The 25,004-nt window shown below is 47.9% G+C and overlaps 1 protein-coding gene across 1 annotated transcript in view; it reads left to right on the top strand.

Annotated features, from left to right (window-relative positions):
- The window catches only part of COLQ (collagen like tail subunit of asymmetric acetylcholinesterase), a 778,371-nt gene that overhangs the window by 683,626 nt on the left and 69,741 nt on the right, over positions 1-25,004 (top strand). The window contains exon 15 of the mRNA XM_085630419.1: positions 4,120-4,243. Coding sequence (XP_085486545.1) covers positions 4,120-4,243 — 124 coding nt within the window. The remainder of the gene's footprint in view (positions 1-4,119; positions 4,244-25,004) is intronic.

The following is a 25,004-nucleotide window of genomic DNA, read 5'->3' as shown; positions in this document are numbered from 1 at the left end:
TTGCAGTGGTCCCATGGACCACTGCCTAGTCCTAAACAAGCTTTTTTTATGTCCCCAATGGACTCCTGCTCTTTTGCCAATAGAATCACCACAATTTTGGAGTCAGTAATTTCAGTAGATTACCATTGCTGTTTCAGACCTTATCCATTGATACGTATGGATAGATATCTCTATTGGGACGGGCGCCTAGCACACCGCTTCTAAATAATGATTTCTTATCCATTTCTGAACCCTTTGTAGGAGTCGGTAAAAAGTTACAGACTCTAAAAATGGCGTTAGTAACTTTCTAAAAGCAGTTTTCTGTCACAATTTCCAAATCGCAGAATTTGCAACCAAAAAGTACTTTGTACATCTGGACTGGTTATCAGTGTTATCTTTCATTGCTTCACAGATGGTCTTCTTTCCTTCCCAGTCAGAACTTAACTTTATTGATGCCTCCTTTCTCTTTTGTACTATGAAATATGAACTACGAGGGCCTATAGGCAGTGTGGCGTGCTTCATCCACACTTTAACCTCACTGACTGGATTTTGGGCCCTTTCCAATGGCATGAATAATTTCTTATTAATTTAATTCTGTTGTTTTACCTGTTAGCATGGTATTGCCATTTGCTGAAATGGCAAAATACCAGGTATTCTGATCCTGACAGAGAGAGGTCAATTACTCCATTTAGATCACTTCCTGCAGAGATTTCATGCCTTAGACTCAGTATCAGTTCCTATGGAGGCCGGAATACCTCAAGCATAGCCTCTCCTTCTGCACACTGACCAGACATCTCCACTACGCCCATCTGGCTCTGGCCACTATCCCACGGATCTGCAAGACCTCGGCTGGAGGAAGATCCTTCTCCTACCTCGCTGTGAAAACCTGGAAGTCCCTGCCACTGCATCTCAGACAATCACTTTCACTGCCTCAATTCAGGACGGACCTCAAGACCTGGCGCTTCGACTAAACCGCAGGAACCCCCCCTCCCCAGTGCTTTGAGACTCTTACAGGTGATTAGCCGCGCTCTGCAAGAACTCTGTTTGATTGATTTATCTTGGGGTAAATTTTGTATTTCTCTAGAGGCTCTGTCTCAGATGCCTCCACAGTTTCTATAGAAGTCTCTGCCATTGTCCTTTGTTCCTCCAGTTGCTTTCTGCCTTCGGCACTATCCTCAATCCATCCTGTGGCTCTGCGGTAGACACCACCTTTGGTTCCTCCAGAGGCTCCCTACGTTTGATGGGTCCTTACTAGGTCCAGAGGTCTTTGGCTAACACACCATCTGCAGCTCATGCCCTAGTCACCTTTCCCAGTAACACCGTTTGTCCAAAGAATCTGCCTCAAGCATCACCATCAGTGCCTCCAGTTTATCACTTTCTCCAGAGACTTCCTATCTCAGATACAATCCTCAGATCCACAAAAGAGTCCCAATCTTAGGCACCATCCTCACTTTCTTCAGAGCTTCCTGTGGTTTATACTGTCTTAGTTCCTCCAAGATCTCTCTTTTAGAGTCCATCATCTGACCCTCATGAGGCTTCCTGCCTTAGTCCTAACCTCTAGCAGGGTACACTAGCCCACAGGTGAGGGTGCAGTGGCATGAGCCCTGTACCCTTACCGTGTCTAAGTCCATTCCTAGACATTGTAAGTGCAATAAAGCCATAATGAGTATATGGTCTGAGAGTTGTGGTCATTAAGAACTCCCGAGCTCCATAATGGCTTCACAGAAATCTGAGAAGTTTAGTAGCAAACTTCTCAGCACTTTAAACCCACACTGATGCCAGTGTGGAATTGAATGTAAAATGCACTCAGAGTGCATCTTAGAGATGCCCCCTAAAAAAAGACCAGCCCTGGTGTGGTTCCTGAATGGCTGCCCGCAATTTGCCACCACCAGACAGCTTTCTGGACCCCTGGGTAGTGGGCCTCTGCACTCTGGGTCAAAAATCAAAGCCTGTTCTGGTCAGAGGTGTCATGCCTCCTCCCCCAGGAAGGGCTGGGTCCACGAACGGGAAACTTCAAAGGCCTTCCACCTTTGTAAGCTGATCCTGCCTTTTGCTGCCACCAGCAACTGGCTCCCACCAGTTCTTACCCTCACTTTGGGTTGGAGAATCAGCAGGAAAACAAATTTAGGAGAAAGGTGACCCTACCTTTGCCAACCCCACCCCTTAGGTGGGGAAACGAGGTGAAGCACTCATCTCAGTCCCGTCCATCCTGAAGATGAAGGGACCCTGTTATTTAGAGAGAGGCTTATGCCCCCCACCCACTGGAGGGTGACATAATAGGTGGTGTACTCATCCCAAGAAAGGGACCTATTGGTCCTGACCTGCACACCCCATTAATGCCCCCAAATTTAGTATTTAGGAGCAACCCTGAACCTTGCCTCAGATTTGAGGAAGAAAGAAAAAAGGACCGAAGAGCCGTGCTGAATCAGGACGAAGACACCAACTGCTTTGGCCCTAGCCCCACCAGCCTGTCCCAACTCCGACCTGCCTACAGTGGAAACACCGGCATGGCCAGCAACCCCAGAGCCCGGAGGACCTGCCCTGGACTTATCTGAAAGACTCTGTCTCCCATGAGCACAGGATTTGCTCAACAAAGACTTCAAACACAGAACCAGGATCCAGGCAGCTCCGCAGTCCTACACCACTCTGCACCCGACACCCAAGGCCCGAGTTCGATTGGCCCAACACCACGAGGATGTGTCCCCAGCAATCCTGACTTAAGATCTGGTGATCTCCGACCTACCTCGAGCTTCAAGCTGATGCCTGCAGCCTCAACTGGAAGGGTCCCCAATACCCCGACCGGAGCTGGTAAGAAGATCGGATGCCAAAAGACACCCCTGCACCCGATGCTCCACGGCCTTGAGTGGCCCAACCGATGGTGTCCAGGCATCCCCCAAGAACCCAACTTACCTCTCCTGCCGGTGGTCACCTTCAGGCATCCTCCTTGCCCGAGCAACCGGAGATCTTCATTGGAAACCACAGGGCTCCCAATGTCTTCTTGGCACTCTGCACCCGGCCACCTCCGTGACGCTGAGGGCGCAGCTCCTGTGCTGATTGTTGGCCCCTGCAGTTCTGATCTTAAACCCAGGAGTTTTGCTCCCATGCCAGAGTGGCTTGCTCGGAAGCAGCCCCTGATCGAAGGCCCCCTTAGGCCGATTGGCTAACATTGGGCTCCTGCACTCTGATCCTGGCCGCCCCAGTGCCGCTGGTGTTGCAATTTGAGCGCCTATCTGCACCTTGGGGAACCTTGGTTCTAACCCCCAAAAGCCATACTTGCAGGTTGTTTACTTACCTGTAAACCGTTAACACTTTTTTCCCCTATAAGTACCAATGGTACCAGTTGTTGTTTCTTAAAATGTGTTGAACTGTGTTTTGTATGAAAACCAAGTAACTGTACTTGAAAAGTGACTTACTTACCTTTGTATTGAAGGATCCACAGTGTGATATCTAGGCATATCACCCCTAGTAGTCAAAACATAATCCAAAAGTATTCTCTATGTATTTTAAACTATTTTAAAAGCAATTACAAACCTGTAACGATTGCAATTTTAACCACAACTGCATTTCCTTGTAAAGCTTTGCATTTGAAAGCAAATTTCACTTACCTGTGCCAAGACCTGCTTGGTTCTAGAAATAAAACATAAGTTTACCTTTTTTTTATACTTACCTGATTGGTCTGGATTCTGTCTATGAGTGTCTGCCTTAGCCTTGATTGAGTGAAAACAATAAATGCTTAACACACCCTCCAGACAAGCCTAAATGATTGACCACACTACCACAAAGAGAGCTGTTAATGATTATCTAATTTAGCCACTGCTATACCTTAGGTGATCAACTGGACTCTGTGCACCCTATACCTTACTTCGGTATAGTATATACAGAGCCATCTTCCTACAGTAGTTTCACATCTTTAGAGTTGGAGAGACTCTGAGCACAACTAGACTATGTGCCATAGTGTTAGAGTGAGCTCTTCCATTGCCCATTAAACATATAAGCAAATATTGAATGCCCGTGCCCATCCAGTCTCCTCCAATTCCTGCCTACTTTTTACACCACAGACAGGGGTCCAGCTTTACTACTGCTCTACTCTGGTTTTTGTGTCAGTGAATTCAAGAATGCTCTCTTTTGTCTCATGTGCAGCCTAACCCGTGGCGCCCAGTGGACTTTCCAGTGGAGGACAGCAGTAGCAGCTGTGGCGATGGCTTTGTGCAGAATGGAGAGGAGTGTGATGATGGAAACCGGATTGTGACCGACAGCTGCGTCAGTGAGTGTGGCATAGCCGTGGATATATATAATATATATAGCGCAATAGCGTCCTGTACAGATTGGGTAGTGAGGATTTAACATATGATAATCCGCAAGACAGAGAAATTTGATTATTGATGGCTTCTGATCGGGAACTAAAATAGAAAAGCCCTGCTATATTTGCAGTGCTATATACAGTCGACTGGATTCCTGTTCTGAAGTCTAACTTTTTGACCATTTTTTAAACCGCAGACAAGCTTTGTGCTTTAGTGAAAAAAAGGAGGGCATTCTAATTGCATTACTTGGAGGACAGTATTGCCTTTTTTCAGGGTGAAGGCCTAGCAAGGCAGTGCTTAATTTGGGGGGTAAAAAAATTGCCAGGGCCCTTGTCAGGAGGCCACTGCATCTTGCACCACGCATTGCCCCTGCCAGCGCTGCCAACGACTGTACAAACACAACTACTAACCATCTCACCTTACCAGAGTGACAGTTCAGACTATTCCAGGCCCCCAAAGCTAAAAAAATAAGCTATACGAAAAGCAAGTATTAATCATTTTTAATGTATATTGAATTAATAAACACCTGTGGTACTCACCTGTAACTTAGACAGACAGCACAACCATGTGGGAGACCACCAGCTCAAATTAAGCACTATAGCAAAGCATAGGTGTCAGAGGTCTGACTGAGCACAGCAGGACACTGCCCCACCGTGGCTCCAGTCTGCACTTCACACCATCAGGAAGCACACAGGGACTCTGCAGTATTGGTACACACATGTGTTAAGGGATGTATGTATGTATGTAAGGAATTTATAAAGCGCAGGAATCACCCCTGCAGGGGTATCTCTGCGCTAGCATAGAAAACAGAGCAGACTGGCACATATTTCCATAACTCAAGCCTTGAATAATTCCGTCTTCAGAAGTTTTCTGAAGCGCGTGAAGCTAGAACATTTACGAAGCTCCTCTGGCAGGGAATTCCAGTGTTTTGGGGCCAGGAAGGCAACTGTTTTGCCTCCAGTTCGAATTTTCTTAAAACGAGGGACCGCCAGCAGCCCTTTGCCTTCCGATCTAAGACACCGGGCAATACAATTTAAACTTATCCGCCATATAACTCGGGCATTTGCCAAAAACTGCTCTGTGGGCAAAGCAGCAGAGCTTAAACTTTATTCTCTGGCGAATAGGTAGCCAATGAAGAGACTTCAATAATGGCCCAGGGGTGGTACGACGTGGTTTATTAAGGACTAAGCGTGCGGCCACATTTTGAACGATCTGTAATCTACTAAGAAGGGCCTCATTTGCAGAGGCCAGTAAGGCATTACAATAGTCAAGGCGACGTATAATCAGAGCCTGAACTAGGGTTCTACGTACTGCGAGGGGCAGCCAAATGAACACTCTGCGCAAAAGGCTCAGGGTATGATAACAGGTCCCGGCCGTAGTCATTATTTGGACTTTCATTGATAGGCGTGCATCCAGCCGGACCCCTAGATTTTTTTCCACCAAGGTGGGAGAGGGGGCGGGGCCTAGTACTGTCCGCCACCATGCAGGAGACCAGGAGGTAAGCGCAGGACCAAACAACAAGATTTTCGGTTTTGGCCGCATTTAACTGCAAAAAATGTTCAGTCATCCAATCAGCCATGGCAGACATGCCCTTAGCAAAACGCTGATCGACTGACTCCATATCCTTATCAAAGGATAGGAGTAATTGAGTGTCGTCTGCGTAAGAGAATGGCATGAAGCCATACTTTCGGATGATTTTAGCAAGGGGGGCCACATAGATATTAAATAAGGTCGGGCTCAAGCAAGAGCCCTGGTGCACCCCCTTACTAAGTTTCAGAGTTCGTGATCGGTAAGGGCCCAGATTGACAGTTTGCGTGCGCTGGTCCAAAAAACTAACAAGCCATTTAATCGCCAGCTCCTGCAGACTGGCCTCCCTCAGTCGAAATATCAATTTCTGATGAGAGACCGTGTCAAAGGCTGCGGTTAGGTCCAACAGGACCAACATCACTCCTTTATTATCATCTAAGGTCACTTTAATATAGTCCGTAACCCCAATGAGGGTTGTCTCAGTGGAGTAGTTGGATCTAAACCCGGACTGTGAAGAATCAAGGATGCCGTTAGTCTCAAAGTAATCCATTAACTGTGTGTTAACATGGCTCTCCGCCATCTTGCCCATTAAAGGAAGAAGCAAAATGGGACGTTAGTTAGAGAGCATTTCGGCAGACACCTGATCTTTCTTCTTAATGGGTAGTACTTGAGCGGCCTTCCAATCTAAAGGCACACTACCTTCATATAGTGATGAGTTTAAGATCTCAGCAAAGGGGGCAGCCTAAGAAGGGGCTAGAAGGGCAAATTTATAGGCAGGCATAGTATCCAGATTTAGCCTTTTTTAGCATGGCTTCCACATGAGAAACATCAGTATGTTTAAACTGTTTCAGACCATCTCCTGAGCTCAATCTCGGTGCTAATTCATATTTAATAGGTAGCACCTGGTCCATATTTTGGGGAAATTGTTTATAAATCAAATTGATTTTGTCGTCAAAATATGTGAAACCGAGATATAGAAGAGTTCTTCTTTTACAAGCAGTTTGTAAAGGAGAAAGAATTTCCTAAGACAAAATGAAGATATGTTGGTTGTACTAGTTGATCAAATGAGTTATATTCGAAGTTGCTGCAAGATAGTTTGCATCCTGTCTTTAATATAGCCTAGGAATACAAGTTGATGCTTCAAAGCACAGTATCTGTAATATGTTGCATACAGATGTATGTGTATAAGCTTACTAATAACGACAACATATGTGGCATGTATAACAAACTAAATTGGTTTTTGCAAGTTAGTTATAGGTTTTTCGGTGGAAGTTCCACTAGCACGTGTTTGGGAATTCAATGGTTCACAGTTCTATACCACATAACTACCCTGACATTTTTTCCTCTGTAAATTCTATCATTTATTACTAGGCCTAACAACTGAAAGTTAACACTTGGTAGCCTCCATCTTTCTCCCTGCCAGCTGTTCTCTGGCACATCTTGAGAGGATGATAAGCAAGTGTTACTTTATTACTTTATGTAGCTGCGTTGGCATGGATGCTCCACATAAAGAAACATAAGCTTCTCCAGTATTGGATTTTTCATAGATTCGCATTCTTAACTCCTCCATGTCGTTGGAGTGGGAGTCCCGCGGCATTATTATAAATGCAGTATATACTATAACCATAGGCTACATTGCAGTGCACAGTAACTGCATTAGCCTATCAACATTCTTTTGTAGAAAAGATCCAAACTTAAGCAATAACCAATCAAGCGACAGTACTCTCTAGATCGCTGCCAAGAGAGGCTGAGTCCCTCAGATTTACTACCCCAAGTCGTGTGACAGGGAGTCTCCCTGAGCACTGCTCAGTTTTTTCCTTCTTTCTTCCGATATATATTCTCCAGTTTCCAGCAAACCATGTTGGATTCTTCTAAGAAGGGGCTCTTCAGATCGTGTGGGTCTTGCGGTAAGAAGATCCCCATAAAAACTGTATATACTGTTTGTAGCCTCAGTATTAAGTTAAAGAACTCAAAATTTGGAGAACCATTTAAACCAAAACCTTAAAAGACAGAGAGGGTAGGTTGCTGATTTGGTTACAGAGGCTAAAAAATAAATCTGATGTCTCTGAGGATGAGAATAGTAATACTTATAACACCTCTCTGGAAAAACACAAAAGAGGTAGAGGGCACAGGAATCTCTCGAAGGGCATAAAAAACTTCCAAAAAGTCTGGTCATGATTCTGCTAGGAAAAATCCAATCCTTCAACTCCATTGGCCTCAAAACATGGAAAATCCTTTTTAGAACACTCAATAGTGAAGATTCAGATCACTAAAAAACCCTCATCATCGACGACACTGTCTTTGTGATCACTGACGTGCAAAAGTCACCATCGGGGCGTATTTTCCTTCATCATTGTCAACGCTCTCGTCATTAAAAAAATCACTGTCGGTAAAGGTTACAGATTCCACAAAGGCTGTACCGTCGAAAGCGGTCCACTGGCGATGCCTTTACTATCGGCGAAGGTAACTTCACCTCCGTCGAGCTCCCCGTCGATCACCCCTACTCAGTCGACAACAACTTTCTCGTCAACAACACCTATGCTATTGACAACCACTTCCTCGTCGACAACTACCACAGCGGCTATGACTGTATGTGCATTGACAGAGACTTCCTCATTGTCAGTTCCTATCATATCAGCACAATCACCCCCGTCTCAACGCCAACTTCACCCAGCCTAAAAAGACCTTCAACGCTGCAATTGACTCCTCTTTATTCGTCGTCGACATTCTTGAGGCATTTTCTTCAGCACCCTTCAATAGTTTCATCTGTGCCTCTCACTACTTCATTAGAAGAGTTGGGTGATGATGGTCTGTTTGGCCCCGTACAGAGTCCTTTGCAACTTTACGTAAAATATCAAGAAGATGATGATGAATATGAGGACTATTATCCACAGGAGTGTTATCACCAGCATAGTTCTGCCAAAACCCTACAATATATGGAACCTGCTCATGATAATCACACTCATTTCCCATCACCTGTCGGTGCACCACCACCTCCCCAGCATCTCCACCGTTCATGCCTCCTCCCACACCCAGGATGACGCTGAGAAGGGACATTGTTGTGCCTCCACAACAGGATGTAGTCTCTGAAGACGCAGAGAAATGTGAAATTCGAAATTCAGTGCTAGGAGGGCTGGCAATGAGTGGGAAGAATATATAATTTCCACACCTGCTTCTCCAACCCCTTAATCAGTGGACTTTCCCCTGGAAGAAATAGGAGGTTTCCATGCTTAAATTGAAAGAGCTACTGCTAGGTTTCAACTGCCAATGACAGTCAAGCAGTCTGACTACTTTCTTTATGATTTAAAGATCAATCACGAAAGACTGTAAGGGCAAACCCTATAATTGATCATATTTGGGAGGAAGGAGTCAAGGTAATGAGACCAGCGACTGTAATTGCAGCCTGCCTTGGATAGTCAAAAAATACAAGCCACCTGATGCGCTCACATGTCTAGTATGACATCCAAAGCCAGACTCAGTGGTCACTCAAGCTCTGCAGCGAAGAACAAAAATCCTTTGGCACCTATCAATGCATCACCGGATAAAGAAGGTAGGCACCTGAATAATATAGTCAAAATGTTTACTACCACTACAGGTACTACTGTGCTAACAGCCAATGCTCTAGCAATATTGGGACGATACGACCGCCAGATGTGGTCCGATATCACACCATATTTGGACCTTCTTCCACAAGATAAGAAACTAGAGGCAAAGAAGATATTATTAGAGTGAAAAAGATCTGCTCCAGAGATCATCGCTGCATCTATGGATGTAGCTTTCCTTGCTTTTCGTCAGCTTCCTGGTGCAACCAACCTTAGACATCAGGATTGGCTGAAGGCCACTACATTGTGGCCTGAAGTACAAAACAAAATTCTGTACATGTCTTTTGATGGCGATGCACTTTTCGGACAGCCCATAGATGACGCCTTACAGGCCATTAGGACGGACACAGAGACTGCTAGATCCTTGTGAATACTCCAGTATAGAAAGAATCCCTTTTGTGGAGCTCGTGGACAGGGATACTACACCTTCCGTGGAGGCTACCAAAGATACCAGCCTCAGTCTTACCAGTCATTTTCCCCCTCCTACCAGCAGCACCAGGTTTATCGTGCACCACCACAAGCTAGATACTCCAGACATCCTAGACGTAAGCTGCCCGTACAATCCAGAGACAGTCAGAAGACAGTGCCAATCCCATAGTGCCTGTTACAGTTCCCTCTACTCTACCTTCCAAAGGAGCACGCATCTCTGTCACCTGTCACGATCAATGGCAAAGAATTACCACAGACTAATGGGTCCTGGATAGAATAAGTTATGGCCATACCCTGGAGTTTGTCACAGTTCCACCTCCTCATCTGTCACAAAAATCACTTCCATCCCATCTTCAGTTACTTAGGAAGGAGGCATTCATCATGCTGCAAAAAGGTGCCACGCTCTCAAAGGGGAATGAGTTTCTACTCCCGTTTTTTTCTTGTAAAGAAAAAGTCAGGAGAATGGCGTCCCATTCTGGACCTCAGAAAGCTCAACAAATACCTACAGAAAGTCCTTCTGAATGGTAACTCTCCAGGAGATATTGCAAGTTCTCAACCGTCCAGATTTTATTTCTAGCCTCAATTTACAGGATGCATATTTCCATCTTCCTATACATCCAATACAGCAAAAGCTTCTCCGCTTCACTGTGGCAGGCGCTTACTACCAGTTCAAAGTCCTCCACTTTTGGTCTCTGCTCAGCTCCTTGGGTTTTCACCCAGAGTCTCACTCTTCTGGCAGCACATCTAAGATTTCGGGGTCTGCAAATCCATCCCTTCACCAGACTTCAGAAGCCATATTTATCTGCCTACAACTGTTTCACACTCTAGTGCTCACAGTCAATTACCAGAAATTCATTCTCTCGCCTTCTCAATGGATAACTTTTCTCTGAACTTTGAACACTCTTCAAAAATTGCATTCTTGTCCACCGAAAGGCAAAACAGCATAAGGGTTGCTGGCTCACAAACTATCCAAAAAAGAGTTCACTTCTGTTCGTCTACTCAGATCCTTTCTTTGCGTGATGTCTTCAGCCATTATCCTGGTGCCTCATACATATCTCAGAATGAGACTTTTCTAAGAACAGTTGCATAGGCAATGGCTTCAAGTGACCGGATCATTCGACCTTATACGGATCACTCAGGCCATGAAAAAAGCACTTCCTTGGTAGCAGTCCACCAACAATCTCTCTGTTGGACTGACATTCCTCTCCATCCAAACTTCATTCTCACCACGGATGCCTCACAAGAAGGTTGGGGCACCTTCAGGACCTCCAAGTGAGCGGCAAATGGCGTGTGTCACTCTCCAAGATGCATATCAAAATCCTAGAATTGAGGGCAATTTTCCTAGCTCTTCAGTCGTTTCTTCCAAGGACACAAGCGTCCTCTGTCCTCATACGAACAGACAATACCACCTGCATGCATTACGTCAACAAGCAGGGGGGACGAGGTCTAAGATTTTATCCTTGGAAGTTCAGAAGATCCGGAAATGGGCCTTACAACATCACATCTCCATCAAGGCGGAACATCTTCCGGGTGTCAAGAACAATCTAACAGACACCTTGAGCAGAACCAGTCAGACATGTCATGAGTGGGAACTCAATCAACTGATTCTCGACTCCATATTCCATAGGTTGGGCACACCCAACTTAGATCTCCTCGCCCCTGAACAGAACCGAAAATGCAAAGTCTTCGCCAGCTGGGAACCTCAGAGGATCATGGGGGAATGCGTTTTCGATAAGATGGTCAGGAATCTTTGCTTACGCTTTTTCACCATGCCCTCTTATTTCCAGGATTCTCATGAAGATGAAGAGAAAACTGTCCTGGCTGGTTCATAATCTCTCTGAGTTGGCCGCTCCAACACTGGTTCACGGAGCTCCTTCTGCTCTCAAGAGTCCAAGCCTTATCGCCTTCCAGTGACCACAACCCTATTGACTGTGAGCAAGGGACAAATCCTGAATCTGCATCCAGCCTCTCGGCAGTTGCATGCATGCCTCCTGAATTCAGTGATTCAACGATTTAGAAATCCGTCAGGACTACAGAGATGTTTTGTCTAGAGCCAGAGCTGATTCCACCAACAAACCGTACAGATTGAACTGGAAGCATTTTTGTTCTTGGTGCCTTCAAAACAAAATCCACCTTCTTCTCTCATCTCCATGAAATATTTTGCCTTATCTGCTTTCTCTGCCCAAATTCAGACTAGTGTATACATCTTTTGGGGTTCACCTTGCTGCCATCTCTTGATACAGACTTTCTTCCAATTCTTCATCCCTCTGTTCTTGTCGTATCATCAAACAATTCCTGAAAGGATTATTCAGGACTTTTCCTCCCATTCGACCTCGTCCACCGTAATGGTGTCTTAACATAGGCTTTCACAACTGAGGAAGCCACCATTTGAGCCTATTCACAAAGTAGAGCTCAAATTTCTTACTTGGAAAGTGGCATTGCTTCTGATGGATACATCTGCCTGTGCATTCCTCACCTTTTGAATTACCCCATGCGCAGCATTGCACAGAAACTTTTCACCATAGCTCTCATAGGTCAACAAGGACGTCACAATGGAACAACTCTGCACGCAACTCAATGTGATGTCATTGGAGCCATAAGACTAACCCTGGGCGGAGACCTCCGCTCCGCACACAGAGTGTGCGGAGATTTGCCTTCTCCGCGTTCCGCGGAGAATGAGAACGCATAGAAGGCAAATCTCCGCACACTCTGCAGCAGAGTGGAGTTGGCCAGCCCCCACCTCCCCCCGCAATTATAAAAAGGCATTAAACATTATTAAAAAATAAATGAAAGATCACTTGCCTGGCATGCGGCCTCCTCGAGCTGCCCTCCTCCTCTTCTTCGCCCTATTGGTAATCCTTGTGAAAACTGCGCAGGCGCTAGCGCGCATGTGTATTTCTAAGAAGAAATGCGCATGCGCGGGTGCGCGTGCCTGCACAGTTCTCACAAGGATTAGCAAGATGGCGAAGAAGAAGAGGAGGGCAGCCGGGGACGCCGAATGCCAGGTAAGTGTTTTTTAATTAATTTTCTTATGATGTTTAATGACTTTTTATATTTGGGGGGTGGAGGCTGGTGGCGTAGCGGAGTTTGTTTTCAACTCTGTGTCCCTCCGTGTAGCCCCGCTACGCAAACTACGCCCGGGGTTACATAGGACCTCGTCGGCGTGATGACGTCAGTTCCCTTTTTTCCGCGCCGTCGAAGCGTAATAATTTTTTTCCACTGCTCACCTTTTCTGGGAATTTCTTTGTTGCAGGTTCTGCCTATAATTGTAGCAGTGATCATGGCTACCCAGAAGAAGTTTGGTTTTAAACCTTGCAGGTATTGTGAGGGGTCATATGTCGATTACTGACTCCCATGAGGATAGTTTATGGTGCCTCTCGTCGGACCACGATGTTGAGGGGTGTTCATCATGCAGGCGCATTGATCCAAAGGCATTAAAAGAGAGCGAGGACAAGCTGTTTCTGTCCAAGGTGAAAAAGCATAAAAGGGGCCGGAGGAGGTCGGGATCCAAGTCGTTGACTCCGCATACCTCAAAGTCGTTGAGGAAGCATAAAAAGAAGTGCCGCCATAGATTCAGACAACGGTCATCGAAGGATGAAACACTGAAGTCGGGGTCTACGGTACTCCGACGTCCAGGCAAGGATGAAGTCTCTCCTTCCCCTTTGCCTCAGGTGACTCAGGCCCAGTCTCTGACTTGGAGAGTCTCACTGGCACCCAGAGAAGTGACACCTCCGGCCACTACACCCCCGGCTTCAGTGTCTCCGGCGCTGCAACCAGAGCCAATTAGGCCGCCTCGTCAAGTAGTCTCTGAACCGGCGGTACCAGATCCAATATATCCAGCCTTTCCGGCTCCAGGTATGGGTCTGTCGCATTTCCTAAATGCGATGTTTGGCATGTTTGCCGGAGCAGTTAACCCTCCTGGTGCACAGGTTGGCCCCCTGGGACCACTTTCCTACTCTCTTGGAGGTTTGCCACCTCACTTCTCACAGGCACCTTTCATGCCTTCATGCCAATGGCTCCAGGGAGTTGGCCTCTCCCGATCCAGAGGTTATTGACACCCTTGCAATCCCTGGAAGGAAGAGTGCCGTTGGATGGGTCTTCTCCAGTGCCGTCTAGCTCTGGTTCGGTCCCGACTTGGCCTTGTCCAGCTCCTTTGACTATTCCTGTGGAGCCTCCATCGAAGCTAGTCCCGAAGTCACCTGCGCCACGTCTGGCCCTGCTGACACCGGTCCCAAGGACGAGATCCAGAAGGAAAGCACAAAGGCTGCTGGAGGAGGAATATCAGGAGCAGTAGGAGGAGCTGAAGAGGGTGAGATTGTTGACCCTGTTCAGGAGTTTGAGGGGCTATAGGAGACTAGTGGACTGGACACATCTCCTGAATGGGAGCTCTCCTCACCAAAAGGCCTTCCATTGCAGGAGGTTTCCTCATATCACTCTTTATTAAGGAAGGCAGCGGATCTTCTAGATTTTCCATTACCTACTGCAGAGCTTAAATCCAACATTTTAACAGAAGTGCTTCATTCTCCTTCCGTTTCAGAGCCTCTGCTTCCTTTTAATGAGGCTTTGACTGAGCCTATCTTAGAGGTGTGGCAGAAGCCAATGACTGCCCCTGCGGTGTCCATATCGGTAGCAAGGTGGCTCCAGGAGATCCTGCTTTCCTTTCCACACACCACTCCCCTGAGAGTTTAGTAGTCCAGGCATCATGCTCCACTAAACAGTCTGCAAACTCTTTTCTATCCACGCCTGCAGACAAGGAATCCAAGAGGATGGAGCAGTTGGCAAAGAAAGTGTTTTCTTCGGCCAGTATGGCTCGGAAATAAAAAAAATGTGACATGTTTGCTGTGTCACTATATCCACACTCTGATGGACTCAGCAAGGGAGGTGCTCTCCAAGCTTACTTAGGATGTTCAGGGCCATTTTGCGGAAGTCTATCTAACACCCAAGCTGCGGGCTATCAGGTCATTCAATCAGGATTTGATACTGCGGCCTCTGTCACCAGAGTAATAGGTTCCTCGGGTTGCAATCAGGAGGCATGCTTGGCTAGTGGGGGTCAGGGTTTTCATCTGATGGACAGGCCACGCTATTGGACTTGCCTTTTGATGGATCTTGTCTTTTTGGGGCCTAAAGTGACTCTGCGCTACAGCGCTTTAAAGATAGTAGAGCCACAGCAAGATTGTTGGGTCTTCAATCCCAGCCCTAGGGTTTTGGGTGCCGCATGTTTGGCAGGAACTCATCCTTTCGAGCCAAACGACAGCAGCAGTCACAACAGCAGCAACAGGCAAACCCTCTGTATGGGTCGTACAGAGTAAAAGGTAGAGGTTGTCTGCCTGGCACAGCTTGGCAGCAAGTCTCCTCCTCTTACTCCTCCTTCTCCTCCTCTGCTCCTGCCCCTCCAACTGGTAGCACAGGGAAGCAGCTCTAGATCCCCCATCCCAGAGCATGTTGGTCCTGTGGGGGGACGGGTGCTACATTTTTGACGAAATTGGAGGTCTGTTACTTCAGACCTCTGGATATTAGATCTCGTAGAAAATGGGTATGCCCTTCCCTTCCGGGAGTTTCTCACTCCTTTCCCCCCAAGTCAGGGTTAGAGCTCAGAGGAGCATCTTTTGCTACTACAACAGGACGCTCATTCTTTGCTGCAGAAAGGTGCGATAGAGGTGGTTCCAGAGCAGGAAAGGGGTCAGGGATGCTACTCCAGGTACTTTCTGATCCCTAAAAAAGATGGCCGGTTGAGGCCGATTCTAGACCACAGGGTATTGAATTTTTACCTCAAGCAGGAGATGTTCAAGATATTGACCCTAGCTCAGGTTCTTCTGGTGCTGCAGCAGGAAGACTGGATGCTGTAGATTGATTTGCAGGATGTCTATTTTCACATTTCCATCAAGGAGTAGCATCGGAAGTATCTGCTTTGTACGGTGGGGTCTCAACATTACCAGTTTGCGGTACTTCTGTTTGGTCTTACTTCAGTACCTCGGGTCTTCACAAAGGTGATGGTGGTGGGAGCAGCACATCTCAGAAGGTGGGGGATTCCTGTTTTCCCCTATCTGGATGACTGGCTGCTCAAAGCAAAGTCTCCAGAGATGGTGCTGCATCATTTGCAAGAGACAACGCGTCTGTTGTTCGACTTGGGCTTTTCAGTAAACATACCCAGATCTCACCTGGTGCCCTCTCAGTGCATCCTGTTCATAGGGGCAGTAGTTGACACTACTGTGAGTCGTGCCTTACCGCCTCTGCAGAGGATTCAGGACATCCAGGCTATGATTCCACTTTTTCGCAGCGGGGCAGTTGTTCCCATCCTGAAGGTCAAATGCCTGCTTGGATTTTTTGCTTTCTGCATACTGTTGGTCAGCCATGCATGCTGGCACATGAGGGCCCTCCAGTGGTGCCTCTGCAGACAGTGGTTTCAACACAACTGGGATCTCAAGGAGGTGGTCAGAATCTCCAAACACACTGCAGTGGAGCTGTTATGGTGGAGTGTTTCGGACAATCTGTTTCAAGGGAAGCCGTTCCAACCTCCTCCGGTGGCCACAATGATAACGGATGCCTCCACTCTAGTGTGGGGTGCTCAACTAGGGGATCTGGAGGTCAAAGGCCATTGATTTCCAGAGGAAAGATTGTTTCACATCAATCTTTCAGAGTTGCGGGAGATACGTTTGGCCCACAAGGTCTTTCTTCCCTCCCTTCACGGTCAGTCGATTCAAGTCCTGACGGACAACACTACCGCGATGTAGTACATCAACAAACAGGGAGGAGTAGGGCCATATCGTCTCTGGTCACAGGACCATCAGATTTGCTTGATAGCAAATTATCTGGCAGGAGTGCGGAATGTGCGTGCGGGCAGTCTCAGTCGGCAGTACTTGGCCGATCATGAGTGGCGTTTCCATCCGGAGGTGGTCCATTGAATTTTCAGAATGTGGGGGTTCCTCAATTCGGCCTGTTTGCCACTCACGAACACACACTGCCCGTCGTTTTGCAGTCTTCAGTATCCGATGCGGGGAGCGTTGGGGGATGCGTTTCAGTTAGATTGGGGCTCAGAGCTTCTTTATGCGTTCCCTCCCATACCCTTGATTCCTTGAGTTCTGAGGACGATATGCCAAGACCAGGCCCAAGTCATATTGATCGCACCAGATTGGCCAAGAAGGGTGTGGTACACAGATCTCATTTACCTCTTATCGCACCCTCTGCTTTATCTCCCTTTCAGGGCAGACCTCTCGCAGTCGCAGGGGCAGGTTCTGTACTCCCACCTCCAGAGCCTGCATCTTCATGCCTGGAGATTGAACGGAGCAACCTGAGCTCTTTCTCTCTACTGCTGGTTGTTGTGGATGTTATTGTCTATTCTGGTAGGTGAGACAACCTTGTAAAATGGTGTGGAGAGAGATAGGTTGATCCCTTGCAAGCCCATTTGGCTGATGTTCTTGATAGGGTCTCTCTTTTTGCCCTTGCATAGTTGGCCCTTGACATTCTTAGCGTTTAAAACCATATTTCTGATTGCAATCACCTCCGCTAGGAGGATTAGTGAGCTGCAGGCTCTTAGCTCCAAACCTCCATTTACCTCATGTCATGTGGATAAGATGGTTCCTAGGACCTGAGCTGCTTTCCTGCCTAAGATGGTCACTCCCTTCCACCTAGGGCAATTTTTCACTTTACCCACGTTCCATCCCCCTCCTCAACTTTCTAAGGAGGAGAGACTTCACCACCTGGACCCTAAGTGGGCAGTCAGCTTCTACCCAGACAGGACTAAGGACTTCAGGTTGGACTACCAACTCTTCACTGGTTATGTGGGCAAAACGAAGTGCAAGGCTGTCCACAAAAGAACGCTCTCCAGGTGGATCATCCTCTGCATGAAGATCTTCTACGCCTTGGCCAAGAAGGAGCCTTCTGAAGGTATTCAAGCTCATTCCACCAGAGCGAAGTCTTCTTCAGCTTTAGGTAGATGTGTCCCAGTTGTAGACATCTGCAAGGCGGCAACTTGGCCCTCCCTCCACACTTTCGCAAAGCATTATTGCTTAGACTCAGAGGTGAGGAGGGACGGCCACTTTGCACGTTCTGTGCTGTAACATTGTTTGGTATAGGTAAGCAGGCACCCTCCTCCAAGAGCTGGACTGCTTGGTGATTCAATTCAAAAGGTGAGGAATCTAAAGGCAGATATATCCATCAGGAGAATAAGTTACTTACCTTTGGTAACGTTTTGTTCGAGGCATATGAGCTGCAGATTACACACTATGCATAGATCGCCATCTGGTGTTGGGCCCGGATGTTTGCACTTGTTTTTGTCTTGGAAAGTCTTTGGAAGTCACGAGGTATGTGACTCCTCCTTTGGATCATAGTGCGCATGGGCATCGGCTCTGTGAGAAGTTGGCCTGATATATGATGTCACTAATTCTAGTGTACACCTTTTATCAGTCCAAACAACCCTTATGGTGATTGGTTGTAAAGTCAACCTTATAGACCAGCTATCTTAGTGGTAGCATGGACAAGAGCAGTCTTAGGCTAAACTCTGTATGGCATGTGAAGCCAGCTGTTATACCATTTGTAATCCCTTGAATACCAAATGAAAGGACACCACAACAGATATATATAAAAATAGAATGTAGTCATTCTAGTCAAAATACCCTCAGCACTGTTTATGAGATTCGACTTAAGTACAACACAGTCTTATTTAAGCATACATTAAGTCACACAGGTAAGTAATACAGTTAGGCCCTGGGGCCACGCAAACCATATACTAAGTAAGCGGTATAAGAACCACTGTCAGGAACACAGGATAGGCCTAGGCCTAGGTAATCGCTGGGGCTACACTATACTACCAAAGGTTAGGAAGTGGGAGGCCCAAGGGATTCAGGTGCAGAGTGGAAACACTCACGCGTAATGCGTAAAAGTCAATAGAAATAGTAGTTATTAGAAATTAAGAGTTTTAGGACACTTCTGGAATAGCTAGGAGTTTGAGACTTGGAAACTAGACCCTAGGTTAGTCAATACCCTTGTGAGCACCGGAGTACTCAAGTTACCTAGCCCACGGGCTGCGGGTGCATAGGTGTGAACTTGCGTCGGGTTTCGTCGTTGACTCCTATGGATGCCTGAAGGAAAGTTGCTGACAGGCAGTCAGTGAAGAGTGTCCGGTGGATCCCAAGGATGGAATCAAGAAGGAAGGATACCTGCAAGCTGAAGGGACAGAGTCTAGGTCACCAGCCAGGAGCCGGGAAGGAACCAGGAAGGAACCAGGCGATGTCGTGCAGATGCAGGTGAAGAGGTGAAGATTTTCGCAGCAGCCACGGGTACCAGGAGGCGTTGAGGATGACCAGGACCAGGAGGCGAGCTGTCCCACGAAGGCTCTTGCTGTCGGCGGCGTCGATGTCGAGTTAGGACCCAACAAGCCTTGGCAAGCGGAACCCACACAGAATGGAGGACTTGCTTCTGGTGCAGACCAGGAAGGTCTGGGATGCTTCTCTTTCACAGAGGAGTGAGTGCCAGTCTGGAGGAGCCGGACCAGCAATGTGAAATCAAAGGTTCGTCGTCACAGAGGTCAATAGCCAACGGGCCAGCAACCGGACAACACGTCGAGCAACTCGGGTGCAGAAGGGCCCCACGCAGAACACGTGAAGTGTGGGGAGCTGATCTTCTTTGCAGATGGTGCTCGGGATGGGGGCTTCTCAATTCCCCAAGCACAGCCTCGAGAAAGCCTCAGAAGTCGCGCTAGTCAGTTACTAGCCACTTGTCCCAAGTCGCCGGTCCCACGTCCCTCGTCGCCTCCACGGGTCTCAGCTTTGCTGTAGATGTGGATCTGGTTCAGAGGTGTCTGGAAGTCTCGGCGCTGGTCAGTCTCTGCAGTCGTCCCTCGTAGGATCAGTCGCAAAGCAAGCAGCGGTCGCTGGATGGTGCCTGGTTTCCCAGGGTGGTCACTCCTTGGCCACAAGGGAGATTCTTCAGTCTTCTTCCTGAGGTCGAATGTCGAAGGTCCAGAGTTTCTGTTCAAGTTGCAGATTCAGGATAATCTAATTTGCAGGACTCAGCTACCTAATGATGTACTGGGCTAGTGGGCTGGGCTACCTGCAAGGTCCCTCCTATGGGTGGGACCAGGAAGAGGAGTGGTTACACCCCCTTTCCTTTGTCCAATTTGGCGCCAGAGCTGGGGCTGGAGTGCCCCAGCGCCGGTTTGAACTGGACTATGCATGGGACACCTTGTGTGCCCCAGGCAGTGTCTAGTTTCTTTCATCCCTCCCTGCCCCAATACACTAAGTCCTGTCTGGGGTGGTGCTCGCACCTCCCAAGGCAGGAAACCTATTGTCCAAGCCTCCCTTGCTGGAAGGACTCCCAGCAGCAGGAGGTCAGACTTGTGTCTGTGGCAGCTGTAGGAAGGTGGATATCTGACTATGGTTACCCCCAACTTTTTGCCTAGTGTCTAGCTGGTTTTTCGACTTAGTTGGCCTGAGATCCTGCCATTCAGGGTCTCAGGCTGTCTGCTCTCTCTGTAAAATGGACTCCATGTACCCTAGGTACATAACCAATTGGTAAGGATCACCTTATTGGACCCTGTACAGTGTACCCTAGGTACCCAGGGCATAGGTGTACCCTAGGCCTCCCAGGGGCTGCAGCATGTATTATGCCACCCCTGGTCTGGCCTTCCAATCAGACACAACTGGCTGATCACTCAGCTGGGGCAAGGTCGTGTAATCACCCCTTGCTTAGGTGTAGTATTCCTATACCTAACTTACATATAGACACATGTGTACCTATCAGTCACTCCTATGGCAGGCCTTGACAATCCTGGAGGCAGAGTGCTTGGTAACATGTGAGATGGTGCTCTAGCATGAGCTGAGCCTGTCTGCAGCTTTCGGAACCTTGTCCTTATAGCTGTTCTATGATATAGCCTACCATATACTCTTAAAGTGCCTTATAATCTTAGACGGTTATGGTAACTATGGTTTGGCTTTATCAAAACATGTCGTGTAAGGTGTCTAACACTCGGGAATAATACCCCCATGCCATTTCTGGACATGAGAATATTATTCCCCCCTTCTAGAGGGAAAGACATGTTAAAATCATACTTCAACTGTTAGCCTCTGACCAAAGCCTCAGCATCACAAAATGGATGCTGCTGCCACGACACAAGTCTGACCTCCTGCAGCTGGGAGTGATCCCAGCCAGGGAGGCCTGGACAATAGGTTTCCTGCTTGGGGAGGTGCTAGCACCTCCCCAGACAGCCTTTAGTGTATTGGGGCAGGGTGGGCTGAAAGGAATGAGACATGCCTGGGGCACACAAGGTGTTCCTTGCATAGTCCAGTTCAAACCGGCGCTGGGGCACTCCAGCCCCAGCTCTGGCGCGAAACTGGACAAAGGGAAGTGGGTGTAACCACCCCCTCCCAGGTCCCACCCATAAGGCGTGACCTAGCAGGTATCCCAGCCCCCCAGATTAGTATAAGAGTGGGAGTTGGGCCTCAAGACTTTAGATTATCCTGAACCTGCAAAACTGAACAGAAACTCTGGACCTTCGACATTCGACGAAAGAAGAAGACTGAAGAATCTCCCTTGTAGCCAAGGAGTGGCTACCCTGTGCAAACAGGCACCATCAAGTGACTACCCTTTGCTTTGTGAAACGTTCGACGAGGAACCGACTGCAGAGCCCGACCAGAGCCTTGATTTCCAGACTTCTCCGACCCTCATCCACATCTGCAGCAGAGCTGAGATCCGTGGAGGCGACGAGCGACGTGGGACCGGCTACCTGGGAAAAGTGGCTAGTAACTTACAGCGCAGCTTCTGAGGTACCCTCGAAGTTGTGCACCGGGGATCGAGAAGCCCCAACCCCAAGCACCATCTGCACCGAAGACCAGCCCCCCACACTCCACGAGTCCTGCGTGGGGCCCTTCAGCATTTTCCTGCTTGCCGCGTCTGTCCGGTTGCTTGCCCGCTGGCTAGTGGCCTCTGTGACGACGCTCCCTGAAATCTTCTGCGCTGGTTTGGCTCCTCCAGACTGGCTCCCGCTTCTCTGCAAAGAAGAAGCACCCCAGACCTTCCTGGTCTGCACCAGAAGCAAGTCCCTTGTTCTTCGTGGGTTCCGCTTGCCAAGGCTTGGTGAGTCCTAGTCCAACTTCGACGCCGCCGACAGCAAGAGCCTTCTTGGGACAGCTCGCCTCCTGGTCCTGGTCGTCCTCGACGCTTCCTGGTCCTCCTGGCTGCAGCGACAAGCTTCACCTTCACCTGCAACTCTTCACGACATCGCCTGGTTCCTTCCTGGTTCCACGTGGTCACTGGCTAGTGACCTTGACTCTGTCCCCCTCTGCTTGCAGGTTACTTCTCTTCTTGATCCCAGCCTTGGGATCCACCGGACACTCTTCACTGACTGCCTGTCAGCATCTTTCTTCAGGCATCCATAGGAGTCGACGACGAAAACGACGCATCTTCACCCCTATGCACCCGCAGCCTGTGGGCTAGGTAACTTGGGTACTCCGGTGCTCATCAGGATAGTGACTATCCTAGTGTCTAGTTTTCAAGTCTCAACTTCCTAGCTACTCCGGAAGTGTCCTAAATCTATCTATTTCTAAACTGTAACATTCCTATTGACTTGTACGCATTACGCGTGAGTGTTTCCACTCTGCACACGAATCCCGTGGGCCTCCCACTTCCTAACTAACGCTAGTGTAGTGTAGCCCCAGCGATTCCCTAGGCCTAGGCCTATTCTATTTCCGTGACAGTGGTTCTTATACCACTTCTTTAGTATATGGTTTGCGTGGCCCCTAGGGCCTAACTGTATTACTTACCTGTGTGACTTACTGTATGCATTAATAAGACTGTGTTGTACTTACCTCTAAACTCATAAAGAGTGCTGAGGGTTTGCTTAGAATAAATACACTTTATTTTATATATATATCTGTTGTGGTGTCCTTTCATTTGGTATTCAAGGGATTATATATGGTATCACAGCTGGCTTCACATGCCATTCAGAGTTTAGCCTAAGACTGCTCTTGTCCATGCTACCACTAGGATAGCTGGTCTATAAGGTTGACTTTACAACCAATCACCATAAGGGTATTTGGACTGATATAAGGTGTACACTATAACTAGTGACATCATACATCAGGCCAACTTCTCACATTGGTGGCAGCGGTGGGATCTGAGCTTGCTGTTGTAATACCATTGTAATCTTGAGATACGAAATTGAAAGATCACACAGATATTGTCTAGGTACATATAACATAGTTTATAATACTTAAGTCCTACTGGACTTAGTAGTTGTAGGTTGAAGGGAGTAACACACCCTGACTACAACTACTAGAGAGGTTTAGTAGATACAACTAGTGTAGGTAGGTGCACACACCACACCCTCACTAGAATCATGCCCCTGGATGGAGATCACACTGATACTCCCTCAGGAGAGGAGAATCCTAGACAGGTTCCCTCTAGGTATGATGCATTCACATTCCAGGAGATGAGACAATTGTGTACCTCCAGAGGAATAAAACAGGGTGCAAACCCTACCCTTAGACAGCTAGTGGAGCTTCTGGAGGCCTATGATGCTGATAGAGCTGCCAGGGATGGTGCCATAGCTGTAGGTAAGGGTCTACCCACCACAGATGAGTCAGATGGGACTTCAGAGGAAGAGGTAGACAGCCAGAGCCAAGTAAGGAGACTTAGCCAGGCTAACTTAAGCTTACATGGGAGTTTGCATGGGGTCCCCCCATACAGACCCACAAGTAGGCATTCACAGAGAAACAGGAGGGACAGATCCCCTTCAGGGGAATCCATCCACTCCCATGTCTCTAGCATCTCTAATGCTTCCTCTCACAGGGGAATGACTTCACCTGAGAGAAAGGAGCATAAAGCCAGAATGAGGGAAGCTAATCTGAGGATTCAGAGGGAAGAAATTGCCCTTGCCAAAGAGAAGCTTGCTCTGGCCAGAGAGCAAAAATTGTGTGGGTCAGAACCCACTGGTGGCAGCAACATTCCTAGAGATAGGGATAGGTCTTATGACCATAGAAACCTAAGCAAGATAGTCCCCCCATATCAGAATGGGGATGACATCCACAAATGGATGACTGCTTTGGAGAGGGCCTGCAAAGTACAGCAGGTACCCCAAAGTCAATGGGCAGCTATCTTGTGGCTCTCCTTTTCTGACAAAGGTAGAGACAAGCTCCTCGCAGTCAGTGATGAGGATGCAAACAATTACAAAGTCCTGAAGAGTGCTCTGATAGATGGGTTTGGCTTAACCACTGAGCAATATAGGTTGTTGTTCAGAGACACCCAGAAGACACAGACACAGGACTGGTCTGATTTTGTGGATTGTGCCACTAAGGCTTTGGAAGGTTGGTTAACTGGCAGCAAGGTGCAGGACTATACAGGATTGTACAACTTGATTATGAGGGAGCAGATCCTTAGTAATTGTCAGAACCAGCTTCTCCATCAACACCTGGTAGACTCAGATTTGACCTCTCCCCAAGAATTGGGAAAGAGGGCAGATAAATGGGTCAGGACCAGGATTAGGCCTAAAAATCAGGGTGGTGACCAAAAGAAAGATACCACCAAGCCTCAAGAGAAGGGTGGGGATAAAGCAAAAGAGAAATCTTCCTCAGGGCCCCAAAACTCCACACAGGGTGGTGGGTCCCAAGCTCCCTCCTCTACCACAGTTAAAAAGCCTTACTGCCATGTGTGTAAAACACCTGGGCATTGGAAAACTGACAGCAGTTGTCCACAGGCTAAAAACAAAACTGTTCCTCCAACTACTCCTGTCACACCACCTATTACTGTCAGCAGTAATCCCCCAGGTGGTGGGAGTGCCCCCAAAAATTTGGTTGGGTTTTCTTGGGGAACACAGGGGGATCCTGGCTTAGCCAATTCCCCTGCAGCAGCTACTCTTGTCTGTGATGGTGGCATGGGGTTTGCCAACTTCACTGCCTGTCCCAACACTTTGGGTAGGTACAGACAGGAACCCTACATCAATGGTAGAAAAGCTGAGGCCTACAGAGACACTGGAGCTAGCATCACTATGGTGGCCCATAGGCTAGTTCCCTCTGAGCAGCTTTTGCCTGGTTTCTCATACCAGGTAACTAACATTGATGGCAAACAGAACAGTCATCCCATGGCAGAGGTATGTCTCAGCTGGGGAGGTGTCACTGGCCCTAAAAGGGTGGCAGTGTCTCCAACCTTGCCTGTGGACTGCTTGCTGGGGAATGAC

The sequence above is a fragment of the Triturus cristatus genome, chromosome 10 (assembly GCF_964204655.1).
Source record: "Triturus cristatus chromosome 10, aTriCri1.1, whole genome shotgun sequence".
NCBI lineage: Eukaryota > Metazoa > Chordata > Amphibia > Caudata > Salamandridae > Triturus > Triturus cristatus.
Note: the sequence above shows the minus strand (reverse complement) of the source record. Positions and strands in the feature narration are given on the sequence as shown.